Genomic DNA, 24,081 nt, shown 5'->3' with positions numbered 1-24,081 from the left:
CTATCCGTCCCACCGGAAGTGATCGAAGACGTTCAAGTAGAGCGAGTTCTGCGCGTCGTCGCCGAATCTGAAATCCCACTTGAGGGACAGCTGGAGCCAAATGCGGTGCGTTATGTGGTGCGTTGCGTTGGCGGTGTACTCCGTCCTGCGATACTCGACCAAGCCGGAGTGCTTAGTGATGCACTGGGCTATGGTATCTAGGGTCACCTTCAGCATCAGCGCTACGTACGCCGGCGTGACCATGGAAGCGGGCACTCCCCACGCTGGAGTATCCGGGTCCTGCACCTCCAGCCGCTTGCAGTACTCTACGATGAACTCGTTCGCCGTAATGACCTTGGTCACCGCCTTGCGGTCACAGTCCAGCGCCCTGTATGTGAGTGATGATGGTTGGTATTGTGGAGTACCTTGATGCTTCGCAGGTGTGCGCCATCGGCCGCTGATGGTCGCAGTACACAATGTAGTGGGGTTTTATGAAGTCGAATGAGACGTGAGTATGCGCTTTCATGGACTGTGTGTTTATAGGGAAGACGTTCTTGTTCATGCGCAGTTGTGCCTGTATCGGCTGGTAGTTGCTGCGGCTGATTGGCTGTAGCGTCACCACTTCAGTGAAAAAGAACTCTATCACCTGTCGCCCTGGAATGATATACATGCGTCAATAGTGCATCCAACACTTACAGTAGCTCAAGTTGCTGCAGACCGAGCCCCTGTGCAGCAGCAGGTTGTATGCCGCCTTCCTGGCGTAAGTGTCCACTGCCTCGCGGCAAAGCTTCGACGCCTCGGAAAATTCCAACAGAGACTGGACGTCAAGAAAAGAGAACAATCGCGACATTATTTCATGGTGCTCAAACATTGTGACCTGCTCATTCTTCCTGAAGAGGATGATCTGGATTTCCGATGGTGGCACTGGCGGTGGATTGTCTGCGACAAGATGAAGTTGGCCGGTGTTGTAACATACCACATAGGATAAAAAGCTGTTCATCTAGTATCTCTCTGTCCAAGTTGCCAAGCTCTTCGTCAATTTCCAGAATCTCCTTGACTACTTCCTCGAAAAGTGCATGACCATCCACCTCTGGCACCTTTGGCTTTCTCGCTCCTTGTTTTGGCGGTGGCGGAGGAGGCGCTTCTAGGATTGTTTTGGCGTTGATTAGGCGACGCAGCAATGGCCTTCTGGTGTCCACAATATCCCACAGGATGTTTTGGACGACCTCCTTGAGCTCCTCAAGCTCATACCCCTCATCCTCGCCAACAACTGTGTCATCCGCCTCGCATGCTGCGATTTCGACCGGTTTGAGTTCTTGCGATAAATTGGTAGCAGCAGCATCTAGGGGAGTATCACCCATCGTTCAGATTCCATGGAGGCTTGTACTGCCATAAGTGTGTAACGTTAGAACGCTTCGTTACCGCCCTTATACTACATGTTTTGTACTATGAGAGTGTTTCTTATATATTGAAAAAGTGTCACTCAAAATGTGTGTAAACCTAGAACGCGAACGAGCTGTGCGTTTTGCGTGCCTCGCAGACTATGAAAAATTATAATTAGCCACATTACGCCCATCAATCCAGTTAGCATAATATGAACACTAAATGTGCATTGTGTATAATACAGATTTGTACGTAAATATGTTAACTTGCATTTCAGTATCCATGGTGTCTACGATGTCTAACTGAGATGGGCGGCGGCAAATTATGGCAGAACCGTTTGTTTCACCGACATGCTCGAATATTTACGTCGTATTTGAATTCTATCATGCCCAAAAGTAGAGTGTGTAAGCCTGTCTAATTGTATTGATGTCGCTTTGCAGCATTCCAAACGGGAAAGGCTGCTTGTACTCATTATCGAAGAACGCCAGATAGATGTGTCACACGCGACCTAATGAATCAGATAAATCATTGCTAATCGATTCTTTTGTATTATCTGCAGCCGAAATTTGTACCGGCTCAACCTACAGCGTCGCGTTGCTGAGAAGTCCGACCTGTATCACGCTGATACCCCATAGTCTTATATCGACACGTTTATTTCCACACCTTTCACGACAGTGTGCACGACTTCCATGGGTGTTATACAGATTTTTCCTTCTCCAGACATTTGCTGCCTGCTAGCTACAAAGGAGTGGATACAACACGGCTTGTATCTCTCTATCGAACAACTACAAGTTAGGAGTGTTCCTTAACTTAGCGGCGAATAGGTCAACGGTAATACAATTCTCTATGCGTAGTGCAAATTTATACATTCAGCTATGCTCGCTGTTTTGCAGTTTGGTTAATGTGCATTTGGTGAAACCGCATTCCCCGTTAGACATAGGTAGACTGTGGATGAGAAGCGTGTCGGTTTTGTTGTATAAAAATGCTCAACTCTGAATAGCTACTTCATGCCACCTACGATAGCAAACACCCCTGCAGCCTCCACGTAACATCGCTTAGTAATACAGATTTCCAGAATGGTTATAGCATAGCGGTGATGATCTGCTGCCAAATGTGGCTGTTGGATTGCTGAGGGGAGGTCTGTCGTCGGGCACGGCGGTGACGCATAAACTTCTGATTTTCGTGCTATGGATTGCATAAAAACGTTGTCAATGATATAACATGAAGACTGTTGTCTAATATATTAAACTTTTTGTCCTGTGTATTTTATTTAGAAAAATTCTGCCGTAAAAAGGCAGATAGCTGGGACTGTGATTTTCACTGCCACTACTTGAAAAAAAAATAATCAGCCTTAGTTATTAGTTAATGCATATATTCATGCGTTATAAGATTGTTGAAGGTCATTTTTATTCAGGATGATTGTTTATCGTCTGACGCATTATAAACATGGCGGATTTTATGAGAGTCCCGTTGGCCATTTGCGCTATAATTCTGCAGTTTATTAGATTCATATGCGCAGTGGAACTCTGTTTATTGTTGCGTTCTCTCATTTTATAGTGTGGGATGTGGCTACGTGCCTAGAGCCGGTTTCCTTTTTGCGGGGCTGGCGCCTCACGCTGATACTGGTTGCCGGATCCACGTCGTACTGTTGCCTAACATTACAGGTATCATCCACGTTGGCACGCATCCAATTTGGGTCAGCGGGTCGTTCAGAGAGTCATAATATTCTCTGGATTTCACGTCCCTCATCATATAACGTATAACCATGAAACTGTTCTGCTAGATGAAAGCTCTCTGCTTCATATCCTCAACCACGCCCCTGTATGTCCTCTTCTTTTATGCCCCGTCTACACCAGGTTGCCTTCGTTGACAGCCCCGTTCACCACGGTTGTGAAGGCGTTCTCTATACTATCTACGATGTTTTCTTCTGGTATAGTATGCTCTCAGCCCTCATGAGACTCCTGAGTTTGGCATGACATTTTCCATCATTACTATAGTCCTCCAGTTGCCCTTACTGCTCTTCACTCATACAGTCGCCTTTCAGCTAGCACGTTCTCGACTGTGCTTCACAGTTACATCAGTAATCCTTCAAAGTGAGGTCACATCCTCATCCATCATGCGTCGAGGATTCCACTGCTTGTGAAGGATGCGGAGGGGTGAAACGCCATTGCCCTTTCCGATTCTCGATTACAGCATGCCCATATTCGTTTAGATGTCACCCAGTTGCTCGAGTCACATTTGGGAATGCCGTATTAGTATTATGTTAAAACCCTGCAGTGGCAGTGGGGCAATCGTTGAAGTTACGTGGAGAGTGATAGAATTTGATACGAATATTAACTCACATCTTGCATCAACTATACCTGTTTCTTCCGGCGGTGGAACATTGGAGTGTAGTTGGTAGGCTTCAGGACACCGCCGAAGTGGGCCAGAATTTCGAGCTGTCTGGGTACCGGAGGTTGTAATGAGGTGAGCGAGGCGGATGCTAGTTTTGTCGCGAATTTCAAATACGCCCTCAATCAGGCAGATGCTTAAGTAATGTAGTTTGGAGCACTGAGAGAGGAGTTTGCCAGTCGTCCAGTGCTTATCGCATGTTTGCAGTGGAGTCAAGGATCTGCAACCTCAAATTTCACATGTAGTTCTGCAAAACAAATAACACCATCAACTTCAACTCCTAAACCATGGCGCCTAAGAAACTTACTGACTGCCCGGAAAATCTACGGGAAGCCATCGACTGGCTCATACAGGTCAGGCATGGTGGCGATGGTAATGGTCTTAAGCATTTGGCCAAAGCTTTGCAAAAGCTGATTGAAGGGGCGATAAGGGATGCCTACAATAGTATTGTTGACAAGTATGCTAAGTCTCTTGAACCATCGTGGAAAACAAAGGAATGTTGTAAGGTTAAATTTTCGGCGATTGATGAAATTCAAAAGCTGCTTAAGCAACCTAATTCTCTTGAAAATGCACCTTTAAATGATCATTTAAAGCAACTTACATATGATAAAGAATCCTGTGAAAAGAACCATTATGTTGAGTCCTCCAAAGATACAGCTTTGAAGGATGTTGACTCAAAATTGTCGGAACTGAAAAAACTTCAGCGAAACCTTGGTGGGCTTATTGAGGATCCCGAGACCATTCTAACGCAATTGTGCGCCGGCCTCGAGACTTTCCTCGGCTTCAACTCTGCTACCAAAGGCTACGACGGCAGTGGCATTGTGTACTCCGACTTGGATAGGCTGTGTGACGGGGTGATGGGATTTTTGAGTGGTGTGCTTGAAGCAGTGAAAGATGATCCAAGCGTTACTACGTATTATAAAGATATGGGTGCGACGCTTCGAATAATTAAAGAAAGTATGTACACTCCCAATGGATTGTCTGAGGCCATTAAAGCTGTGAGCCAGGCGCTGCGGGAGTGGGATGAGGAGCTGGGGATCAGGGCAAAAAATGTTAGTGATGCTTTAAAGACACTTATAACACATAGATGTGATGCCTTTAGCGGCGCGCTTCAAAATCTTAAAGCAATTGCATATGATGATCAGTTTAAGCATATCGGAGCCAAGCTATCAAACTGTATTGGCACCGCCGGCGAAATGTCTAAAGCGTTTGATGCCGCAAAATTAGCGTATTCTAATCTTGATCCCGAGCTTCGTAGGAAGCTTCAGGGCGCAATTGGTAGAGCGGAGGTGCAAGTTCGGGCGTTCATTGTAGCAGCCAGCAATGACGAGCTTAAGGCGGTGGTGGAGTGCAGTGAGTATCAATTGAAGGAGCTGGGAGATGAGATACATACGAAAGCAGAACTACTTGTGGGTCAAATGTCCACGAACATTAATACACATTTTGAAGCAAATATTAAGAAACCTTTAAATGATGTGAATGAGAAGTTATCTATGGTTCATAGAGATTTGGTGAAGTGGGTAGAGGCGGCTGAAAAGTTTATTAAAATTATTGAGCAGCAGGTAACTGCAATTATAAACGAAGTTGAACTAGTGAAAGGAAAGCCGCACGAAATTAGTAGCGCGGCCAAGGCAATTGAGGCTCAAGCAACCAAGCTGCATACACAATTTGAACAGTTAAAAAAAAAGTACGATGAGGTTATTACGACAATTAAGGGGAATAAAGGAGATGGAGAAGAAAAGGAATGCGTCATACGTCTGCTTGATGATGTACATAGCAAGGTGAATGAGCCGAGTGATATTGCTCAGTATAAGCAGAAGGGCGGTGATTGGGGGTTGCAAAACAATATTGAGCCGCTCGTAGCAAAAATTAAGAAAAACGTTGAGGATGGAGTCGGAACGCTGGTAACGGCTTTGGAACAGGCGGTTATTGTGGCTACCAATGACAATCCCATTAATGGTGAATATCCCGGTCTTAAAGTTATGCAAGTAAACGCTTTGGGTAAGATCAGAGAGGTGGGAGCGTCTCTTGGGACCGCCATCCCAGACCCAACTCCAACAGGTCCTGGAGCCAAGCTGGAAAAGGTATTGAACCATCTTAACAGCGCCAAGGTACTCTGGACTCAAATCACACAAAACATCACCCGCCAAATTTTCGAAGGGGTGAAAAACGAGCTAGCAACGAGGGCCAACGCGGTCGATACGGAACTCGGCGCACTCCTACAGGCTGCGGCCATTAGCGGTGCGACGAATCTTCATAATGAGGTTAAAAGAATCGTTAATGACAAACTTAAGAATATTAAGAATGAAGCATCTGAACTTCTTAAAACCGCCAAATCAGCGGAATCTATAATAATAGAGAGAGCCGGCGTAGTCGAAAACAACCTTAAACAACTCTGTAAAAAAATCGAGGAACTTGCCGGTAATGGGCTTGAAGACAGGGGTCTCAAGCAGAAACTTTTGAGTATGAAGAGTATAGTGATGGATACACTACACGGTGAGGTTAGTTATTCCCTAAACGGCATTCTAACGCGTATTAAAGGTATTATCAACAGTAATACAGAAGGCAATTTACAAGCCATAGTCTCACACGTTGAAGCTTTCAAGACCGCTATTATCGATAAAGAAGTGCAAGATGTTAACAGCAACATCCAAGCCTTAGTCGCCAACAAAGTCTGTGAGGCGACTAAGGAAATTCAGAAGAAGGCCAAGGATGAATATCACACCAAGATTAGCACAATGTTTAATACTATGAAAACCAAAGTGGAATACAATATTTTGGAGATCAATGATATCATAGAGGACGATTCGGAGAGTGGAGTTAAAGGCTTACTTCGCAAATTGTATGACAAACAAGGCGGAAGACTGGCTTCTCTAAAGCATCCTAAAGAACGGCAGATCAAATTTGCGTTTGCAGAAATGTCGAAAAAAATACAGGACTACCTTGATCGTATATTGTTGTATACTGAGGACCAAGTGATGACCCCGCCCCCGCCTAAGCTGAGGGTTCAGAAAACACCAACCGAACAATCAGAACAGGTAAAAATAATAAAGGGGAATCTCGACATTCTGCTTGATGTACTCCAAAAGTCGAACCATTTCGATCATCAATTTTCGTATAATTATCAGAAACTCGACACAACACTAAGCGCGCTTCATCCTAAAAAATTCACCACCAGGGATAGTCCGGAGTTGCTTGACACTTTGTCAAAAGGGATGAGCGGTTTGACTCGGGAGTTACAGAAGGTATACATTTCCACATATTCTGGTTCATTCAAATATTTTGTATGGAACGGAGAAGTGGGTAATAAGTGTGCTAAAATAGGTTTAACGTTGATTTCAATTTTATACGACGGCCTCAGTAGGTTGCGCAAGGAATGTGATAGTAAGTCGGGCAGTAAATGGAATCATAAGCCTATAAATCTGGGTAAAGACAATGGTCTTGGAGCGTTTTTAGATAGGCGTGGTTTCATCGTTTCTTCAGGAACTGACGATCAGAATGGCGAATTGCGAAACGAGAAGGGGTGCAGAGGCGACCTAATTTCTGATGTTCTCCTCAAGCATAATCTTGTAAGCGAGTATGACGATAACGAAACAAATAAGGAAAGCTGCAGTACTCTAAAGATGTGTGTCGACTACCTGCACGAGTATTACCAAGTGCGTCACCTATCCTCTTTAGGGTCACTTAAGCATCCCTCAACTATATACGAAATGCTTTGTTGGCTTAGTGGTCTACCACATAATCTCACATACAAGTATCTTAAGACATACGTTAAAAACATTTTCCAAGTGTCTGATAAGCGACATCCATTCATTGGCGCCTATCCCCATCCATTGTCTTCCAAGAACATACTGGATCTGCTGAAGCATAGTTGTTCGGAATCGCACGCCATAATAGTCGCAATTCTCGGCAACGGTCATGTTGGTGGCATCTATGCTTGCGATTTTTACACCAACGAAAGTGGTCTACTATATCCCACCGATATGAATAGTTTAATATGTATGCTGCATGACATTCTAAACCGTCTTTATTTCCAGCTCTATTTCTTATACCAGCAATGTGAATACGACACTTCTCTGAGTGGTTGGCTTGATTGCGAATATGGCCGAGGCGTAGGTGGCTCAGGTTGGCGGTGCAACGTCGACCAATGTGCCAACCAAGCGTGCAACCAGAAGGGTGAGCAAAGGGCTAACCAAAATGATTACCAAAAGGCTGACCAACGATGTCAAGAGTACCCTAAGTGTGGTGTTAAATCGCCATTGCAGTCGTTCCTCGAAGATGGTTTGCAAGGGTTTCTACCGCATCATCTGAAATCAGAAAGAGGAAAACTGGAGTGCTCGCTCAAGAGTCACTCTGGCTTACCATGCATTACTCCAATGGGCTTCTCCGGTATCAGTCAGATGGCATCGCACAGGGATACGGGCCAACGTATTCTTGATGCGCTTGGCGGTTACTGCGGACATCAGTCATCTCCCCTCACGAAGTTATGTAGCCGATTGAATTGCCTCCTTCCTAGTGTACCTAAAACTCTCGGTGACCTTTTTGCGTTTTACCATCAGTTCCTTATTAATTGGAGCGGTGAACATAAGAAAACCGCATTTAACGATTGTGTCACTTCAGCTAATCTCGGCCGTGAGTATGGTGCCATGAACGAATGCGCCATGCTGTTTGAATCAACGGATCATTCGACTTCTCATAATTTGGGCGACTTCAATTCGTTATTAACCGTAGACAATGCGTGTTATGTTAGTAACGGCAAATGTGGCGCATATCTTGATTCCTTGAGCTATGAGATATGTGGTACGTTTAGCAAACGTAATGCGGCCTTGTATCTCTCCTGGATGGTATATTTAACAGAGACATTGTATGATCTATTTTATAAATTGTTGAAGGAATGTGAAAACAACTGTGGTAGCGGTGAATCCAAGTGCCGAATCACCGGATGTGATAAGAACTATTGTTTCGCATTCAAACCACAAATAGGGCAGGAAATCGGTCAAATGCATACTCAACTTTGCAACTCCATGCTCTCCTGCAGCATGACATTTCCAACATTATATTCCTTCGGATTAGTATTTGGCGGAAGACGCCAATTATCCGGTCGTAATCACAACAATTATATAATAAAACGTTCTTGCAAAGATTTAGTTCAGCAACTACAGATAGTGCTTAATGAGCGAAGTATATTATCCAAAATATTACACGACACTATTCCCAACTTCCTCTGGACCATTCGACAACCCTTCTCCTACCTCATCATCACCTGGTGGTCACTGTCTCTACTCTACCTATTCTACGTCCTCCTCGTCCGCCTCGACCTGCTCCACATCAAATCGCATTTGCACTCACCATCATCACATCGTATCGCTGCTCAATCACTACTTGCCGCCGCACGTGTCGGCAGGCTTGCCAAGATATTCTATCTGCAACCTTGATAGACCACCTCACCACCGCTCACCTAACCCACTACCTAGCAACCCACCGCCTAACCTGATACTCACCCAAGTATATTACCTAATGCCTACTCATCAACTGGCAGTTAATGTAGTTCATGCATTTAAAGGTTTGTGGTTTGGGATGTAGAGCTGCCAGCTACGGGTGAAATGTGCCCACGCCCTCCCATGGTTATAGTGGGCAGTGATGCCGGGTGATGAGCCACCAATGTAGGCTGCTGAAGCGTGCTGTGATAACTGAAAGTGCGTCGTATGCAACGTGATTGTATGGTGAGATGGTTAACATGTTTGTTGCTAGGCAATGAATGTAGCCGTGGTTACGCGACGTGATGGCCCGGGTACGGCATGGTTAAGTGTAATTGGTGGTAACAGGGTGAATGACAAACTTATTAATAACGCAGTGTAACTCATTGAGGTACATATTATAACACAAATGTAAAAGCAGTCATAGGCAATGGCAACTTTGTACTGTCATTGATGATTGAGAATGACTGCTCCACTGGCACTGGTTGACCTGCATGCCACGGCGAGGATACCGTTCACATGCCTTGACTGGGCGCTAATTCAGCTATGATAGCTGCATAGTAGTGATGTAATCGGCTGTGATTTGGATGGCGTTCATCTGGCTACTACCGTGACGCCGATGTGATACGGTCAGTGTCGCTGCTGAGGTGCGTGTTCGTGTTGCAGTTGGTGAGTGTATGCTTAAGTGATTGATATGGTTGCAGGTTGAGGGGACTGGGAGCGGCAGTGGTACGTGTTGCAGTTGGTGAGTGTATGCTTAAGTGATTGATATGTTCGCAGGTTGAGGGGAGTGGTAGCGGCAGTGGTAGTGTTGCAGTTGGTGAGTGCTGCATAGGTGATTGACATGTTCGCAGGTTGAGGGGAGTGGTAGCGGCAGTGGTAGTGTTGCAGTTGGTGAGTGCTGCTTGAGTGATTGATATGTTTGCAGGTTGAGAGACTGGGAGCGGAAGGTGAAGATGTCGAGAGGAGGAACAATGACGCAGTGTAAATGTACTATTAAATGTACGAAGCCTATTTGTAGATGCTGCCGCGTGTTTTGCAAACGTTGTCCATCTTGTCCTGAATGTCGCGATATCTACTTTGGACGCGTAGGAATACAAGAATGCCATGAATCGGGGTGTCTTGGTTGTGACACCAACTGTCCATGTTTCTGTCGTAGAAGTGCACGCTTTTCCGTAAGCTATGCCCAGCATCGCTCCACTTCCTCCACTGGCGTCTCTGCCTCCGGTCCCGCCACTCCCCCCCTTGTAGAGCACCAAACCGGTCGACAGTCTACCACCGCTTCCAACCCCGCCCCTTACATCATCGCCGCCGTCGCCCTCATCATCGTCGTCATCTGCGCCATGATCTACTTCCGCATCCGGCCGTTCCACAGGGTGCGGTATCTACTGCGCAGCTAATCACAATCACCTGAATGGCGACTGACATCTAATGTGCTAGACAAAGTAATGATTGCATTGATTATAAATCACATGAGCAGTGAGGTGATCAACCACCTGACCAAAGTGGTGAGCAAGCAACTGACCTAGTACATGACATATTGAGTGACCAAGTGGCTGCGTTAGTGACTGATTAAATGCAGAACTTAATACATTATTTAATGTCTGACATAGACATGGGATACGATCATCCACCACCCAAGCGTCCAGCCACTCGACGTAATAAGCCCGCCCACTTCCGCCATCGATCTCAACATAGAACCGTTTGACGCTGCTCCTCATTCAATTACCGAAGACTTTGACCAAAAGACTATCAAACAACCGGACATTGAATTAGGCCTTGCTCCCTGGGCTACCTCAAAACCCGCGCATGACTCCACCGATATCCCCGAGACCGAGCTGTTCCCCGCCGAGGCCCCGCGCACCGTCCGGGAGATGCTTCAGTGGATAGCTGGACTTAAGCACGAAAAGCATCATGAGACTCTGAAACAATGTATCAACAAGGCATTTGGTGGCTTACATCATGAACCTTCACAACTTGCAATATTCATCAACCACACCAAAATCAGGCCCAAAGATGTCTTTGACATACTCCAGCTTACCGCCATGTTTGCAGGTTCAGTGCTCAGTTCCATCGCACCTAAATGGAAAGCGAACGTGTCATCAAGATTTGTGAAGCCTAAGTCATCTGACCAATCCGAGGAGCCTGATTGCTGCGCCCTCCTCTGCCAGCTGCGTGACTACGTGTACGCCTGCCACCACCAGTTGGAGTTCCTGAAGTCGCAGTGTAATAGGGACAAACTAAGTGGTGGTTGGAAGGATTATAAGTACGGTAGTGACCTAATTTCTCCCAACTCCCCCCTCCAGGCGTTCCTGACCGACGGCTGGGACTCCGACTTCGACACTCACCTCTTCGACCCGTGCAACCTGTGCCACAAGAGCAGGGTCAGGATGGGATTCAGGGACAGAGATTTACCGAGTAGTCAACAAACTGGCGACACCCTTTCTTCCATCCTCACTCCCAGCTGCGGAGGTGAGCAGCATGATTCGCTAGTCGACACGAAATAGTAATTGTAGCTATGAGCGGTAATGTGATACTTTGTGGTACAGTATTGATTAAATGTATTAAGGCATGGTACTCAGTGTCATGATAGCCGTAGAAACTATGAAACTGCTATAACAGCCTAGTACCACCACTGGTTACCTAGCGTGCCGTCAGCAGAAAATTTATAATAGCCATACTATGCATCAGTTAAAGTCATAAAATTGAGATCGGATGTGACATGGCAACAGTGAGAATATGTGGACTGGATGAGGCTAGGGGATTAATTGAGTGAAGGCTTGGAATCACGGAATGCGTCTCGCAGTCGGCCGAACGTCTCACCAAGACTCATGTTATGGACTTTTCCGCAGATGTATAGTGTCAATAGAAGAATGCCGAGCATTAGAATAGTGCCTCCAAAGATGTAGCCAAAAGCAATGGCCTTGCACGTGCCGTCATGAGCCTCTTGCCTACTTTTACTACAACCGACGCAATTACCCATCTTTCTTGCAGTCTAATTGGCAATAAACTCTGCACAGCTATTAATCACGTACCTCAATACTCTAACACCCTCAACCAACTGAAGGTATACAATGAGCATCCTCCAACCCCTACCATGCCATTCACCTTGTGCTGGGGCAACCGTGAGTCCGGATCTCCCAACGCTGCCATGACACAAATATGCCCTCCCACATGCACTAATAAGACATGTCTTTACCGTGATTTAACAATACAGCAACTAACAATGCGGTATCCACAAGAAGCGCCAAGTCTGTCTATCATCCGCTTTGTTCTACCCTGGTTATTCCGTTCAGTGACCAGCTCCCCTGAAATCCTAGTTTGTTGTTTCTGATTGGCACAATGCTGTCACCAAGCACGCCAGTATGCAGCGCCACGTCAACCACATGCCACTTGCTAACCTAACAGATGGCCTATCGCTTATCAGGTGACGGACTGGATTACCACCACATAAGTTCCACTTTTCTCTTGAGATGAGATCATCGAGTCAAACATATCAGCTAGTGAGATACTGTCATCGAATCTCCATTACCTAACAACTTGCTGGTTAGTTGAGGCTATAGTAGAGTAGAGGGATGGACAGTGCATAAAGCGCAGGTTTCGCATAAGTTTTACAACTACCCCTATGGGAAGCACCATTCACCATGTGTATTTACGATGCACAGACCACAAGCCATCAAGCAATATGAAAATGATGACGAGGAGCGCAATGAGTACAATAGATAGGACGGCCACTAAGCTTTTTACATGTGACCTTATATTTATATGCCTGCTTACATCATGTACAACTTGCCATTCTACTATGCTCACGCAATTCCGTACCGCCAAGCAATGACCGACCTTCCCTGGAGGTGGTAGCAGTTGGTGGATGTATGCCCTGATTACTGCAATTATATATCTGGCAGATGGAGCGTGATTGCGTTGGATAGTCATAAAGCAGCAGTACCGAAGTTGTTAGTTGTAATGCCGCGCTGACTATCCTTGGCACAGTGGGCAGGCATAGGTGCACCCGTCTCTTTTCCGGTCGTTGCATAACAGTTACTTGTCTACCGTATATTTGTTGTTCTGATATGTTATGCAAAACTTAAAATCGTATCGCCTAACGTATTCCATTCTCTGAGTCACACGAGCTTTAAAAGGTGAATGATGCGAGAAGTGTTAAAGGAGAGCGTTGCCGTAACCAAAGGCGCACGTGTTGATACAGTAGTTTGTAGAGTGATGATCTTCTTTACTGTAGCATTCGACGGGCAATATCTAGTGCTGTTTCCATGGGTAGGAGGTAGCTGAGTCCTCGAAACGTTTCATCCACAAGAGCGTCCAATGCTTTGGCTACCAATAGTAGATTAGGCATAACTATGTAAAGCATCACCCACCACTATTTTACTGGTTCCTTGTTACAGAGATTCACAGTTTTTGCTTACAACTTGTCCACATTATATCGCCTTCCAATCCAAAATGATATTCGTTGCGATCACCGTAAATCAGATGATGAGTGGAGGGCGAGGGAGCGTTGTTAGCATCAGCAAATGTTGTAAAAGATTACTTTGGTAGGGTAGTCGTCGATCCAGTTAATAATCGGTTCACGGCACTAGAACACAGAACGTTGTTGCCACGCTTATTGTATCTTATCGTGAGTGCTCCCTGGTAACGCACCGTTGAGAGACGAAGGGTTACTATTGAGCAGGTGACTGAAGGTGGGCCAACTGATGAGTATGGATTACCCATTGTGGACAATTGCGATCATCCGTTTTATGTAATCACTGACAGCAGCGCGGGTCTGACGTGCCATCATTCGGAGGGGATGTTGAGTTGACACGTAAAAACGTTGCGCATCATAACAAAATGTTGATCGCTACGAAACATTTTATTAACAACAGTTGTGGAACAAGGATTGCGTTAGTCATATGTCAATAATATAGGCAACTCAAGGATCCATCCTCTTGTCGGGATCGATGCGTTGCCACATTCTACCATGGTAGTACCACAGCGGAGGCAGTGGTACGGTGACATGAGGTGAGCTGAATGAGTTAGCGTATACGTTATTGAACAACCGAATGTTGATTATAATGCCGATGTCATCATCTGGGCGAATTGCCTTGTCAATGCATGTCGTGGATATGGGTGCCCATGGTGTCAGTGCTCTGAGTTTGCGGTCCAAGTCTGCATGCGCAGCTGGATGCACGGCGCCACGCATGTGAGGACGTAAGCTATGTATTACAGTGCTTCTTCAAATATGGCAGAGCGGTGAAACATATTGTCAGTTGCCGTAGGTGGCGTGTGAATGAGGTCGGGAGAGGATGACGGAGAAGCAGGTGGAGGGTAACAAGTGTAAATGCTTAAATATTACATGTGATGAGAACATCAATGGTCCATGCTCTAAGGACGCATGTAAAACGTGCAAGTCGTGCTGTAGCCCCGGATGTAAGGGCTGCATAAAGAACTGCAGCACGAATGAGCCATGTAAGTGTTATATTCGTCTCTGTGGTTGTCCGACTGATTGTTATGCAAATGGTAGCGATGGCAAGAGCTGTAAGAAAAAACCTAGTAACAATTGTAAGCGCTGCGAGAGGAAATGCGCAGAATCTGAGAAATGCATATGTTATCAATGCAGCTGCGGAACGCAATGTAATGGCGTGATTTGTAGCTGCTGTAGGTGGTGTGATCCGAGGAATTGTAATGGAGGTCCTTGCGACGGCTACGTAATTGGCAGGTGCCCAGATGGCATCAAATGCCAAGGCCATGTCAAATACGACAACGGCAAACCTGTATGGGATCGCAAAGAATACGAAAACAACTGCAGGAAACTTCACGGTGTTAACTGTACCTACAACTGCGATAGGTGGGCCATTGGTGTACGAGACATGAACAAAAATTGCGTCATTATATGCACATACTGCAACAAACTATGTTCCCAAGACTGGTGCAGAATATGGCTAGGTGTTCTAATCATCGGTTTGATCATTTTATCATGCTTTATTGTCATGTGGGGCATGTTTCCCGAGACATTCCACCGGATGACGACTGGAATCCGCGCCGCATTTCCCATCTCGCCTGTGTCTTCCTGCAGATCCCCGAGTCATCTCGTCGGTGACAGAATTCCCGATGAGGTGAACATTGACCGCTACCCCGCCTTCAGTCGGAGGACATACGCTGGCTTGTCGTAGAATACGTTGGGCCTTAATATCGCAATAGTTATATCACGGCCCTGTAGTAGCAACACACGCTAATGCTATCTTATTGCCTCCTTATCATAACTAGGGTTGCTTGCATAAATGGTGTAGTTGACCTAAATTGGCCAATGGCTGACGTTGGTGTACTGAATGGTGCCTGCGTAGTCGCTCTTTCGCTCGCCATGCTCAAAGCGGCCTACATGTTTAGGAACCGGAAATGTATGTCAATGCACGCCCAGATTCCTACATGTTGATCGTTTTGCCATAATGTTTCCCTTAACATTCTCACTAAGACTCAGCGTACATAGCCTCTTTTAGCAACGTCAAAATTCATGTCATAAGGCTAGTGCTCTTCAGTTCACTTTTTAGCTTAAGGTTTATGCGATTTGTGTATACGTTTATTTGAAATTTGCCCGTACCTTTGTCGCTTCTTGGGCCTAGCCCATCCACACCCACGACACCATGTTCCTGCAAACATCTAACGACAATGGGTCCGAAATGATGGAGTGAGACTATCGTGACGTTGTTTGTTCATACGGCAGTTAACGAACATTCGTACAGGCCTTAGTTGATATTGAGCCACAATGCTCAAACTAGTTTCCACTACCATCTGCCATCGGTAACACACGTTTTTCGTTTCACCAATGACATCAACGACAACACTAAGTCGGCTAATAATTCGCCATCCGAAAAGTAGAATGGTGATTACAGGAAGCGCTATGTTTACACAAAACCTCTCCTGCTATGTCAGTCAACCAAACCCCAGTGGAGGGTGAGATTTGCACTCAATAGCCTCCTGGGCGCTATGCAAATGGTTTTTGATTGGCATGCAAATGATGAATAAACAGCCTGCAGAGATCATATTTCAGGTTCAAAGGGAGCTATTGAAATCGATTTGGAAAGAGGGTTGCAAGGCATGGTAGACAAGCGAACAATACGACAGAGTTACAGGGACTGGGAATTCAAGAGGTGGACGTGATCCTGGCGAAATAGGATTCAGAGCTTAACGAAACAGTGGATTGATGAGGTACTTTAGGGTTTAATTTGTTGGCCTTTTACAGACTTATACAGGTCAGTAAGTGAACAAGGGATTGCCGCCAGGTATGGTAACGAAAGACTAAAATGTTAAACTGTGATTAAATTATATCGGACTTGTGAATAATGGCTACATATATGTTACTAGGTTATGTGACCCAATTACATTTCAGGTGGGAAATTGGGAGGGGATTGGTGGCCTGTAGAGGTGGTGGAGGTAGACATAAAAAGGCCGCATTGGTTGACTCCGTTCAATTTGCCGATTATTATTAAATGCGTTGTCGACATAATGCATGAACTTTTCACTGACTGCCTGTGGATGCACAACCTTGAGACATTTTACAATACGTCATTAGACAAGCGTTTGGCCATTAATGTCTGACGCCATCAGCTAAGTGCGATAACAAAAAGTCTTGGAGTTAATTGTAAAATGCGATACAAAACGGTAATTTGCTTACGATATATTCGCGGACGTATTGGAAGGCTCGAATGCGAAAGATGCATAAATCGAACAGGAGGATGAAGATGAAGATTATGGCAATGATTACGGGAACGGTGACACCTGCGGCAACGTGTGTATCATCGTTTTCACAACAACCACAGTGGCAACGTCCATCTTTTTTCTTACATGCTTTCTGACAGTACTCAGGCCTACATGGCAAACTCACCATGGACTCACGTATCCTCCCCAAACATTGTGAGCAAGTACTGTCACCATTACATCTATCACAACACACGATACAGCACTTACAAGTAGATGTATCACAACCATTGCCACAAGGGCACTCCTGCACCACCATCTTTTTACATATCCACCACGATAAGCCTGCAAGGGCATACAATGCGTAGCCTAGGCACCCACAGGTGACACCACTATGCCGTATCCCATCAGTGATACACGGCCAACCGGATGATCGCCATCCAGCGCACCGCCGGTTAAATAACTCATATGGAGCTATCACAACTGAAGTACAACCAAGATAAAGCATGTTGATACCATCCTGGCCGTGGCATGCAGATTAACCGGTACCGGTTGCGCAGTCAACTCCATCCGTCACATACTGCACGTTACCAGTGCATATGACTGGTGTTACTTTTGTCCTATAATGAGTGCCCGTATGAGCTATATTCCTAAGTTAACATGCTTCTCATTTACGCTGTTCCCATAAATTCCACCTAACCACGCCTTCCATTGGCCATCACGTAGGAGAGCCCCGGCAACGTTCATTGCCTAGCGACGCACATAATGGCTATCACGCCAAAGAATCACGTTACATACGACGCACTTTCACATATCACAACACTCTTCAGCAGCCTCCATTAGTGGCCCATCACCCAACATCGCTGCCCACTAATGCCATGGGAGGGCGTGGGCACATTTCACCCGTAGCTTACAACTCTACATCCCAAACCACGAACCTATCAATACATGAAGTACACTGGCTACCAATTGCTGACTAGGTATTAGGTAATATATTTGGGTGAGTGTTTGATTAGGCGGTGGGTTGCTAAGTAGTGGGTTAGGTGGGTGGTGGTGAGATGGCCTATCAAGGTTGCAGGTAGGTGAGCTTGGCAAGTTTGCCGACACGTGCGGCTGCGAGTAGTGATTGAGCGGTGATGCGGTGTGATGAGGGTGAGTGAAGATGCGATTTGATGTGGAGCAGGTCGAGGCGGATGATCATGATGTGGAAAAGGTACAACAAGGAGAGGAGCCAGAGGGCGAGGGTTAATGTCATGAAGGGGAACCGGATATAATATAGGAAGTTGTCACATTCTCTGAACAGCTTCTTGAAATATTCTGAATTGAGAACATTCTTCAACTGGCTACAGAAATCGGAACACGTCTTCGGCGATGCCTTGTCATTCAGCGTCGACGCTTCACCAAAGACGAAACCATACTGGTAGAGCGTTGGTGCGACGCCTTTGCAGTCGACGATGGAAGGGCATTGGCATTTGTTATTTGGCTTATCTTCATCAACAACACCATGCCCTCCCTTTTTGCACTTATCACCACGAAGACATTCACGACATGCCCAGTCCTGGCAGTTAATTGAGCAGAAAGCGTTGTAGAGATTGTTGAGCAGATCCCAGAATGTCCATGGGAGGTAGATGGCCCAGGACAGGTAGGTGTTGGATTGCTTTTGGGTTGAGTAAATATACGCATCTACGCACAGTGATGTAAGGTAAGGTGCGCATTGAAGTTTCGCATCTTTCTTCTGGCATACGGTATTCATCGACAGACTTGACAAGTCAACAAGTGGACCTAGGTGGTTTTTATCTTGATGAATAGTCTGGCTGCTTCCATACGCATTTGCAAGCGCATTTGTCAGCTTGCTCGTGTCGTCATATAGTCCAATCGATTGTTTCCCGATTGATGTTTCAATGGACTCCATAATGAGGCCTTTGCGTGACGTTTTGGTACTGTGCCAACCCTCAACCAACGATAATACGAAACCGTAGTGTTCGGGCAATGATGCCGGCGTTTTGGGAACTATACAGAATAGAGACGACAAATAGAAGTTTGAGAAGAGTTTTTCCAAAATTTCACATATATCCTCACCTTTGCGCGTGGACCCAGAGAAACCTCTGAATCCAAGTGGAGTTAGGCAAGGCATACCTTTTCTGGACACGGACGGACAGTTGGCGCAGTCATACTTGCATCCAATGGAACTCAATTGGTGAGGCTGGTGACCGGGAAGTGAGTCAGTTATGTAGCTCATTAGTGGCGACGTTGGTTGGCAATTTGCTTTAGTGCTAGGTTTGTCGGATGAGTGGTTGTTACATGGCCATTTGGTTGTCGTGACGTCCTTGCCGTAAAGGCATTGCGACCATCCACCGTGCATAGCACTTAGTTTGCATCGGCTGAACAGATATTGGAGCTGCGGTAACATTCTACGTAGGATATCAACGATGTTATGCAAGCATTCCTCCCCTGACGCAGGGTATTTTAGATTAAGTGAGTTCGTACAGAAGTCAGCTGCGTACGTTGTGAATTCGTCACCGTGACCAGCAATAGTGGCCAACACGTCATATGACGTTGAGCAGACATGGCCCAACGCTGCAATAATGTCGCCATGTGTTACCCGATTAGGATAGGTATCGGCGTAGTAGGCTTTCAGGTCGTCGAACTCCACTTCGAAGTCATCCTCACCCGTCTCTATCGGTTTCCTCTTCGGCTTCGTCAGAACGTTAGTTAAACCGTCAGATAGTAACACGGCATATACGTTGTTGTAAGGCAAACCGGCCAACCAAACAAGCATCTCGTACACGGAGCATGGCTGCCTCCATGCATAGAAAGTGGACAGGTGACATACCTGATTATACGTTTCTAAGCAATCGAAGAGACTGTTGATGGCATGTCTAGTATCAGCAGAGGAATTAAAAACACGTGGATAATCGCCGACGATTCTCCCTCGAACTGCCGTACCATTCATCTCGTCACTACGCCTCAGCTCACCGTCTTGTGATTTGGAGTCCTTGGCTACGACGTAACCGTAGCGCTTAAACAAACCTCCAAGATCCGAAGATAGGCTTATTGTACTTATGGAGAAACGTCTGTCACATTCTGTTTTTAACGTACTCAAATCTTCGAAAATCATTCCGAGTATGGTAACGAAAACCTTGGCGCAGTTCTCCGAATTTTTATCAACATTCCATTGGAAATTGTACGCCTGAGTATCACACACCGATATATACGCCTTCCCAAGTTCGGTTGTGAGAGACTGAATGCCAAACCTAAGGATGTCGAATAATGGACTGCCAATACCTGCAAAATTTGAAAAGCGCATGGAGCTGAGGAACTCTTTTAGATTTTCCAGTTTTGTTGCGAAGGATCTACTAAAGTAACCAGCGGAGAGCGTGCCGAAAAGTCTGTCGGAATGCACTTTAAGTCTCTCAATGTATTCTGCAATGAGATTCTTGGTGGTTTGTGGAGGCTGCTGGCCTGTTGGCGCAGTTTTGGCAGACATTCCGACTCGGCCTGGTGGATTCCCTTTAGGTTGAGGGATAGGTGCTGCCGGACGTGCTCTGTAACCGCCACCGGAAATGGGAGGTGGGGGTGGACTGGACTTCGGCTTTGGGATAAGTTGGTCTTCAATATGCTCGTGAATTGTATTGTAATACGATTTGAAATTAGTTGAGATTTGTCGGAATTTTTGAGCGTTGTCCTTAACAGGTGTACCTGGCGAAGGTGTTGCAAGACCGTGGATTGTATCAAGCGTACCTTTTTGCGCATTCATTTTCTTCATCATACCCTTCAATTCGCTTTCCAAATCGTCTCTAATTATTTTTGCAATCACCCTATTTTTATCCTTGATCAGCTCTTGCAGATTGTGAAGCTCGGCCTCCTTGGACTTTGCGAAATTGGCGAGAGCCGATCTTTGGATGCTCGCGATTTTGGACGCGACTTCTACTTTCACGGTAGTCTTGATTTGGGTGATGCTATCTTTCACTATCTCATTGATCGTTTGGCCGCAAAATTTCCCACAGGCATCGAGTATGCCGACAAGGGTTTCACTGTTATCATAATCATCCTCGGTGCCTATTATGCCGTTGAGACGTTTCTGTATCTGTCTGAGTCTGTTTGGAAGTTTATAAAATTTACCATCTAAATATTTCTCATCAAGCATGGATTTCATGTCAGCCATGAGGTTTTGTAGGCCACGTTTGTCATCTGGAGTGATAGTGTTCTCATCTCCCTTATTCGTAACCAAATCGGCAACAGCTTTGCACAGAGTTTTTAGTTTATTTTCTACGACTTCGCACAATTTTTGGAAGGTATCACTGTAGAATTTATCATCCGTAGCACCGTTAGTCGTGGTGCTCATAACTTGCCCCAAATGTTGCTTCTGTAGCACCTTTGTTTCTATTTCTTTGATTTTCTCTGTGAGTAATTTTTTCTTGGTTTCGTTGGCGCCATCAGGCCGAGCATTGGTGAACGACGATGTAAACTTAGTTAATTGGACTTTATTCGTAGAACTGCCATCTACAATTGCTAATGGTAACTCTCTTTCCAGCTCCTGAGATATGTCCTGGATTACAGAGTAATCGGCGAGAGCCTTTTTATCCTCGACGTAGGATTTGCCAGTTGAGGAATCGGGATCAGTCGCCGTTCTGAGAGCCTCATTAAGCTTTGTAGCCACATCGAGAGAGACGTCCACTTTACCGATGTTGGCTTGGTTGTTGTCCTCGCCGGTGAGCCATCCAAGGTCAGCAGCTTTTTGCCTAGCAGAGGCAATGAGTTTGGCAAGAGTATAGCGGACTGCGTTTTCAAGAGAATCTTCAAGTTGTAGAGAATCAGGTCGTGCAGGGTTTTCCAAAACAACTTTCTCAATTTCCCTAGCTATATCCTTAGCAAACGTATAAAAACCTGCAGACATTGGATTCATAATACCAGATGCTTTCTTTTCAATGGCTGCTTCAATGCCACTTGCGAATTGCTCACAACCAGTATGAATAGCTACGATATTATCTTCGATTTTTTCTGCAGGTCCGCCATCAGAGTCGATCATCTGTTGTACCATTAAAGCTGCATCACGGATTTCTGCTCTTAGCATGGTCTTGAAAACCTCTGCAATATCCTGGTAAAACTTGGAAATTGCTATATCTGGCTGCGACGCTGTATATTGTGGCTGCCTGAACCTACCTTGATGGACCTTACTGCCAGCATAAGCCTTAAGCTTCTCCTTGACGTAAGCACTGTCTTCAATAATCTCCTCAACCCACATCTTCACTTTTGTCCCAAAACCCTCTTCACTCTTGAAGTCCGTAGCATAGGCCTTCACCGCATGTTCGATTTTTTGTAAACCTGTCTTATAGTCCGTAATCTTCTTTACCTCCTGTTGAATTTTGCCAACGTAACCCGTCAAATACTTCCCAAACCCTGCCAACAGGTTATCTTTAACGCCATTTAAATCCCACATTACAGCATCTTCCAACTGCTGCAATTGGCTCTGTGCCGCCCTAACCCAGCTGTCAATGTTTTTCGTTACGTTATTCGCCGCCTTGTAGAGCACATTCGCTCTGTCCCTTAATGTTTCCGCCGCTGTCTCCACGGCTGTACGATTCGCGGATTTTTGTTTTCCATGGCCTTGATCTTGAACCTCCCTTACTATCCTTTCACATTGTGCGGTTGCTTTGCTCACTAACAAATGGGCCTTATCTATCCACGTCTTTAATTCACCATTAAGACCCTTCAGCTTCTCATTCAGTTTTTCAATCGGCGACTGAATTTTTTCGAGAAACGCATCTTCCAGCTTCTTCCTACAAATCTGCTGCTGTTCTACAGCAACTTGTTTAACCATGTTTTCAAGAGCATTAATTTGAAATTTTGCATCGCTTGCCACCGCGTTGAGTCCATTATAATCTTCAACCGTATTCTGCTTGAAAGTATCAATGGCGTTATTAAGTAAAGTGATATGCGGAAGTAAATCGTTTTTGAGATTTTTATCGACGTATTCGAGCGCATGAATGGCATAATACGGTTGGTTGGATAGCGCCTTGATGGATTTGATCCAATTGTGCAACTCACCATGTTTTTTGGAGGCTTCATCAAATGCTTGATTTTTCCATTTTTCGATACCAGTAGCAGCGTTAATTGCGTCATTTTGTAAAAAATTGATATATTTCGTTACATCATTATTTCTTTTTTCCACCTCCCCCAACCACCCCGCAATCCCCTGCTTGACCGGGTCAATCACAGCCACCAAACCTTTTTTACCATTATATCGCTGTTCTTTTAATTTAGTTACTGCTTCATTTAATGTTGTTTTATAAGGTGATAAGTTGTTATTTTCATGTACCTCTTTAAGCACACCAAGCAAAAATCCCATCACCCCGTCACACAGCCTGTCAAGGTCGGAGTACACAATCCCCTGGCCAGTGTAGCCTTTGGATTTTGAGTCGTAACCTAGGAAGGTCTCGAGGCCATCACATAAATTAGTAAGTAACACTTTACATTGACTTTCATCCGTCAATCCTTCAAGACTCTCTTTATGATTTTTAAGTTGATCCAACTTGGACTCAATCTCATCGTATGATTTCTGCTGGGAATGGTCCAGGTGATTGTAACAGGACGTTTTATGATCTTCAACACACTGTAAGAGTTTCTTTAAACTCTCATCTTCAATTTTTTCGGAGTCCTTAAGTTTCCCAATTTCAGCCACTTTATCCTTGCAACAGTTGTAAGACTTGGCAGAATCAAGAAGCTTAAGAAGCGCATCAATATTAGTAGTATACGCTTTTTCAATAGCCTCCCCAATCAGCTTTTGCAAAGCTTTGGCCAACTCACCAATACCATCCATACCATTCCCATGCCTCACCTGTATGAGCCAGTCGATGGACTCACGGAGGTTTTCCGGGCAGTCAGTGAGCTTCTTAAATTGCGGTGCCATCCTTAAATTTCATGGGACTACCATATACACGACTTCACGGAACCCAATACCACTTCGATGTTGCAGATCCTCTACCCTGCCGCAAAACTGCGATAAGCACTGGACGGCCGACAAACTCTCCCCTCAGTACTCTAGACTACATTACTTAAACGACTACAGTTATGAGGGCGCATTTGAAATTCACTACAAAACTAGCATCCGCCTAGCTCACCTCATTACAACCGCCAGCACCCAGACAGCTTGAAATTACAATCC

At 45.4% G+C, this 24,081-nt stretch overlaps 7 protein-coding genes across 7 annotated transcripts; 4 read left to right on the top strand and 3 right to left on the bottom strand.

Annotated features, from left to right (window-relative positions):
- BBBOND_0305440 (hypothetical protein, conserved) lies at positions 1 to 1,340 on the bottom strand (the record flags this gene model as incomplete). The annotated part of the gene is made up of 4 exons (XM_012913373.1): positions 1 to 367; positions 405 to 633; positions 676 to 918; positions 956 to 1,340. The coding sequence occupies 4 exons, from the start codon at positions 1,338 to 1,340 to the stop codon at positions 1 to 3; spliced, it is 1,224 nt and encodes a 407-aa protein (XP_012768827.1).
- A 2,700-nt stretch (positions 1,341 to 4,040) lies between these two features.
- On the top strand, positions 4,041 to 9,188 carry BBBOND_0305430 (hypothetical protein; the record flags this gene model as incomplete). The annotated part of the gene is made up of 1 exon (XM_012913372.1): positions 4,041 to 9,188. One exon carries the CDS (start codon positions 4,041 to 4,043, stop codon positions 9,186 to 9,188), a length of 5,148 nt encoding a protein of 1,715 aa, XP_012768826.1.
- Positions 9,189 to 10,678: 1,490 nt separating this feature from the next.
- BBBOND_0305420 (hypothetical protein) lies at positions 10,679 to 11,737 on the top strand (the record flags this gene model as incomplete). Its single annotated transcript, XM_012913371.1, has 2 exons — positions 10,679 to 10,738; positions 10,844 to 11,737. 2 exons carry the CDS (start codon positions 10,679 to 10,681, stop codon positions 11,735 to 11,737), a joined length of 954 nt encoding a protein of 317 aa, XP_012768825.1.
- Positions 11,738 to 11,994: 257 nt separating this feature from the next.
- Positions 11,995 to 12,312, bottom strand: BBBOND_0305410 (hypothetical protein; the record flags this gene model as incomplete). The annotated part of the gene is given in 3 exon segments (XM_012913370.1): positions 11,995 to 12,190; positions 12,210 to 12,242; positions 12,266 to 12,312. 3 exon segments carry the CDS (start codon positions 12,310 to 12,312, stop codon positions 11,995 to 11,997), a joined length of 276 nt encoding a protein of 91 aa, XP_012768824.1.
- A 2,215-nt stretch (positions 12,313 to 14,527) lies between these two features.
- BBBOND_0305400 (Metallothionein like protein, putative) lies at positions 14,528 to 15,394 on the top strand (the record flags this gene model as incomplete). The annotated part of the gene is made up of 2 exons (XM_012913369.1): positions 14,528 to 14,690; positions 14,913 to 15,394. The coding sequence occupies 2 exons, from the start codon at positions 14,528 to 14,530 to the stop codon at positions 15,392 to 15,394; spliced, it is 645 nt and encodes a 214-aa protein (XP_012768823.1).
- Positions 15,395 to 15,862: 468 nt separating this feature from the next.
- On the top strand, positions 15,863 to 16,817 carry BBBOND_0305390 (hypothetical protein; the record flags this gene model as incomplete). The annotated part of the gene is made up of 4 exons (XM_012913368.1): positions 15,863 to 15,906; positions 16,256 to 16,369; positions 16,472 to 16,506; positions 16,609 to 16,817. 4 exons carry the CDS (start codon positions 15,863 to 15,865, stop codon positions 16,815 to 16,817), a joined length of 402 nt encoding a protein of 133 aa, XP_012768822.1.
- Positions 16,818 to 17,982: 1,165 nt separating this feature from the next.
- Positions 17,983 to 23,826, bottom strand: BBBOND_0305380 (hypothetical protein; the record flags this gene model as incomplete). The annotated part of the gene is made up of 1 exon (XM_012913367.1): positions 17,983 to 23,826. One exon carries the CDS (start codon positions 23,824 to 23,826, stop codon positions 17,983 to 17,985), a length of 5,844 nt encoding a protein of 1,947 aa, XP_012768821.1.
- Between the last annotated feature and the right edge of the window lie 255 nt (positions 23,827 to 24,081).

Source organism: Babesia bigemina, assembly GCF_000981445.1.
Source record: "Babesia bigemina genome assembly Bbig001, chromosome : III".
Lineage (NCBI taxonomy): Eukaryota > Apicomplexa > Aconoidasida > Piroplasmida > Babesiidae > Babesia > Babesia bigemina.
Note: the sequence above shows the minus strand (reverse complement) of the source record. Positions and strands in the feature narration are given on the sequence as shown.